This window comes from Miscanthus floridulus, chromosome 3 (assembly GCF_019320115.1).
Source record: "Miscanthus floridulus cultivar M001 chromosome 3, ASM1932011v1, whole genome shotgun sequence".
Lineage (NCBI taxonomy): Eukaryota > Viridiplantae > Streptophyta > Magnoliopsida > Poales > Poaceae > Miscanthus > Miscanthus floridulus.
In genome coordinates, this window is record NC_089582.1 from 62,320,292 (window position 1) to 62,325,480 (window position 5,189).

At 42.7% G+C, this 5,189-nt stretch overlaps 1 protein-coding gene across 1 annotated transcript; it reads right to left on the reverse strand.

Moving 5' to 3' along the window:
- Positions 1–2,731: 2,731 nt before the first annotated feature.
- LOC136543814 (tubulin alpha-1 chain-like) lies at positions 2,732–3,261 on the reverse strand. The gene is made up of 2 exons (XM_066536158.1): positions 2,953–3,261; positions 2,732–2,851 (listed from the first exon to the last, which is right to left on the reverse strand). The coding sequence occupies exons 1-2, from the start codon at positions 3,259–3,261 to the stop codon at positions 2,732–2,734; spliced, it is 429 nt and encodes a 142-aa protein (XP_066392255.1).
- Positions 3,262–5,189: the final 1,928 nt, after the last annotated feature.

The window sequence follows — 5,189 nt, forward strand, 5'->3', positions numbered from 1 at the left end:
GTACCATGTGGCATGTGTGGTTGTGGTTGCTGGGTTTAGTACCATCTTGGAAGTTTAGGATGGTGAGGGCCCGCTTATAATCCTTGTAAGTTCGTGTAGAGATCAACGCCTTATTATGCAATCAAGGGGCAACTTCTGTAGTAGTACATCAGCTCACACACATTCTATGTTAGCGTGGATTGCTATTGTAAAAACTAAACTTGTTGCTGGGCATGATGTATGGACTTGATAATTATATATGTATGATGTGTTTGTTAAGCTATTAAGGTACATCTTAATCAATTAATATATTATGAAAACTCGGATGCAATATCATTCTGTCAATGAAGGTCATTGACACTGGCTCAAACTACCAACAGTGATGTAGTAGTGATCACCAACAATTATGATTGAACTGTTGTTGATCAATTGCTCATCATCACTGGATTGACCACTGACCAGTGGTGCTCAAATGCTAGTCACCGCTAGACTGCATCATTGATCGGTGGTGAAGAACACTACAGGTGTTGATGTCTGCACCAGCGATGATTAAATGACCATCACTGTCGGATCACTATGTAAATCGACGACGACTATAGGGTCATCAATACTAGATTATACTGTGACCTGGCGATGATCATGCCATTATCATAGCTGGACTGAACTCTGAACCGGCACTGATAGTATACTGTCACAGCTGGTTGTGAACTAGCGGTGAAGACCATGTCCATCGTCGTTGATATTTCACCGTTGAGGGCAAAAATCAGCGGCGATGAGGGGTTACGAACTGGCAGTGATGAGCTTTCTGTAGTAGTGTAACTTCACATTTGGCTTCATTGTTGGTGCAAAAGCAGTTTAATTGGCTTGATGCCTCAAACAATACCATTGTGAGAAATAATGAATATTCCAACACCTTGGCCTTCTTTGCAAGCCAATTAATCAAATTGTCACATCCATGAGGCAAATTTCTTCAAAATGCATATACCCTACCCCTGGGGCCTTAAATTCATCAAAGTAAACTCAATGGAGCCCTTCTAATAATAAGATGGTTGCAAGTATTCATTGGCTATATTTTTACACTAAGGATGATAGCAAAGTATCGTCCATATGAACTCATCCACAAGAGTATGTATAGCCAAAATAAAATATTTTGGCTCTTGATTAGAAAGTCATCGGTAAGCAAAATGATTTGGCAACCCTCTATAATATAAAGACCCATACCAAGGATCCAAATAAAGAGCCAAGGGATGATTCCATGACATAGGTGTAGGCAGAGAGTATGGATGATATCTTGACCAATAATCTTGATGATTGGGTGCAAACCTCTAGCTTGGCAATTGTTTATTGCATCTTCTTCTTTCCTTTGCTTCTACTTGTTTGAGCATCATCCTTCTAAGTTTGAACACTCCTTTTAGGAACCAACACTAAGCCCTTTTCTTTTAGCTTTTATACACCAAGCTTTTGCAACTTATTTTCTTGCCACTTCTTTGGTTCACATTTGGCATCTAGCATATCAACACGTGATTTTCCTATGTCTTTGTCATCAATAGTTGGATTTTTCAACCATGTAATTGGTTTTTCAATAGTTGCATTCAGATCTAAACTTTTGTCCTTACAAGTTGTGACCATCTTATTTCACAAGGTGAAATTGTTTTACCATTTTCTTCTTATGCTGAGCTCCAGACCAATTTTGATCAAAACAACCTTTACAAGATGATGATATCTCTGAGTATCTAGGAGTTTCATACTCTATGTAATATGGCCTTAAATATGGTGGAACATGTGCCTCTTGATCAAACCAGCCCCAAGATGAGTACAGATGAAAACTTGTGGGTTGTGATCCATATGACATAGGAATAGGCCACTCTAAAGGAGAATATATTGCTGCCGTGTAAGATCTATTCTCTTGCCAATTCCACTTTTGACACTTGCGCTTTAGAGGCAATCCTAATGATTAGACCTTTCTTGGCGATATTTGCTTCGCCTTCCTTCTTATATTTAGCTAGAAGTTCATTGAAACTAAGCTTCGGCCTTTTACTCTTGTACTTGTCATGTCCTTTACCTTTGTCAGCTCTATGAACATCTCTCCTTTTTCTCCCCATCTTGATAGACATGTATCATAGGAGGATCTCTCTGATCCTGGGCCTGTTTCGGCTGCTGCTCCTCTAGACACGATTGGCAAGAGCTCAATCAGTCATATGTAGATTGCGATAGCTTACCAACCACTTATGATTGATTAACTACTACAGCACATGGGATATAGTAACATCAACTTGTGTTACTATAGGTTGGAAAAAGTGTTGCTAGCTCTCTTAGTAACACATTTTTTCTAGGGGCTATTGCGTTCTTGCCCCTACTTTGACATCCAGTTGTGATTTTACCCCTGCTTTTGTCATCGTTGTGATTTTACCCCTGTTTTTTTAAAACAAAACTTAAGTTTACCCCTATTCCATGAACAGCAGGTAATGGTGTCAAATGGGCTCAGTAAGGACAAGTTTGCCCATATGAAATTGCCCCTACTTATCTGAATACATTGTGATTTTACCCCTATTTTTAAAAAAAAATTGGCAACATCATTGCACAACTTGTTACATAAGATTCCACACAGCATGCAAATATAGATATATAATATCACATCAAGTGAAAGTGTAGCGAAAGTATCCATACAGCACCAAGCCTCATCCAACATACAAGTCCAATAAAAGCAGTAGCTAATAGTGAGATATTACATGTTCAGTGTCATACATCACATTCATGCATCTATTCCTAACAATGCAGCCAACCTCCCTCCTCTTCCTCTTCCTTCTGTTCCAGCCCCTTCTGTTCCTTCTGTTCTAGCCCACATGTAGTGCTCAGCTATGAAATTAACTAGCTGCAGCAGGTCAAAGCTATGCATGTCAACAACTTGAGTAGGCAAGGTTCTACCCTGTCGCCATGATTTTGGTCCCCCATCATGCACACGGCACGCTGCACCTTGGCCAGGTCACCATCGGGCACCACGCTGGAAGGCTGGTAGTTGATGCCGCACTTGAAGCCAGTCAAGCACCAGTCCACGAACTGGATTGTGCGCTTGGTCTTGATGGTGGCCACAGCAGCGTTCACATCCTTGGGGACAACATCACCACGGTACATTAGGCAGCAGGCCATGTACTTGCCATGGCGAGGGTCACACTTGGCCATCATGGAGGATGGCTCGAAGGCGCTGTTGGTGATTTTAGCCACGGACAGCTGCTCGTTGTAGGCCTTCTCCGCAGAGAGCACTGGAGCGTAGGAAGAAAGCATGAAGAAACTAAGGTACACCTATCGACCACATTGTCAAATGAACTTCCTATGTAAGGACATGCATTACCTGAAAATGACAACAGCAAGTCCCATTAAGCTCAACACTGAAGTGTGGCATGAAGACACAGGGCTAAAACATCATGGCAACACTGAAAGGAAAAACCGAAGACATATTGGTAGTGCACACAATTGTATCTAAAACTTAAAGGAACAGGAGAACCAAAAGCGATCGCAAGCAAACAAAGTTTTTGATGATGTAATCTCTGGGAATAGGGCATGTGCTCAGAACCAACAATGTAATCTTTGAGAAGGCAAGGAGATATTTTGTCCCATGCGAAGCCCAGCTGGAATGAGAGACATGTCTATCACTTGACAGGCAATAAGCAGAAGCGTAGATTGCACAATTATGTGTTATTAACATCACAGGCAATGATCATAAGCAAGGCTGAGCGCAAAACCAAAGGCAATGATCAGATTAGGTAAAGGGAGAAAACGCAATGACATCAGAAGGTCTACATTTCAGTTCGGGCTCCCACGGGCAGAGGGCATCCACATTAGCCAAAAAAAACATGTACCGTTCCATCCAAGACTAACAGTGCAGGATCACTGCACTGATCTGTACTGGACAGGAGGTAGGATTCCTTCTTGCCTCGCTGTCTATTGTCTCTGCACAGCACTATGCCAAATTTCATAATTAAGAGGCAATCCCAATAAACAGTTGCTCCCATTGTTGGCTCCAGAGTGCACAAAACAGAATAGGTAAAGAGAGGCAAAAAAAATCGAACCAACCAACTGACCATTGCCTCAGCTATCATGGAAGAAGCAGAAAGGCTCCAAAGTACACAAAATAGAATAGGTAGAGAGACAGAAAAAATCGAAGCAACCAACTGACCATTGCCTCAGTTATCATGGCAGAGGCAGAAAGAGCTGCAAAAAATAGAATCAGCATCGTTCATGGTCACTGTGTCAGCTGTCAACATAGTAGAGAGATGTAAAAGGAACCATTCCAAAAATAGAACCAACCAATTGACCGTCGCTTCGGTTATCATTCAACAGGTAGAAGGAGATGGGAAAAACAAAATCAACATTGCTCATTATCATTGCCTCAGTTATGAACACAGTGGATTGGTGTGAAAGGAAGAATCATCATAGCTCATGAGCATTGCCTCAGTTATCTTAAAAAAAAGAAAGAGGTGTAAACTGTGGAACGGTATCTCATGATCACTGCATCAAACATTAAACATTGATTGTGTACTCATCACACCACTACCCCATTCCCTCAAATTAATCTAACAGCAAGAGGAAAGAGTACTCATCATTGCACATGACCGAAATCACGAGCGCCGCAGAGCACTAAGAAACGAAACAAATATCATTGACATGGTGATGTCCTCAAATATGGCCACAAAAAATCATGAGCACGCAGTGTAATAACAAATCAAACAAATATCATTGACCTGGTCATGTCCTCAGATATATGGCACAACACTTAGGTAGGCTCAAGATCCAAGCGAACCGAGCAGATGACATGGTACGCAGTGCCAAAAAATCTGCAGTAAGGCAGTACCCATGTAGATTGGTAAGAGAAAAGTGGTAGAACAATAGATGTAGGGTCAAATTGACCTTGGCCTCTTGGATTGCGTCCAAATCGCAGAGCATTGCCACCGCACATGGCAGATTCACTGCATAGAGTAAGGAGGGAGAGAGAGAAAGCGTTAGAGAGAGACAGAGAGAGCAAACCAACAAGTGGACGGATCGAAGCGGAGCCGCACGGATAGCGTGCAGGAGGCCACATGGAGAGAGAGAGGGGGACGGCCGGCGGCCACGACCACCGGCATTGCCTGCCGGCGACACCGAGGCACGCTCAGCCGCACCCCACGCTCAGCCGCTAGGCCCTGGCCGCTCGACGCCCAGGCGCCTGCCCGCCC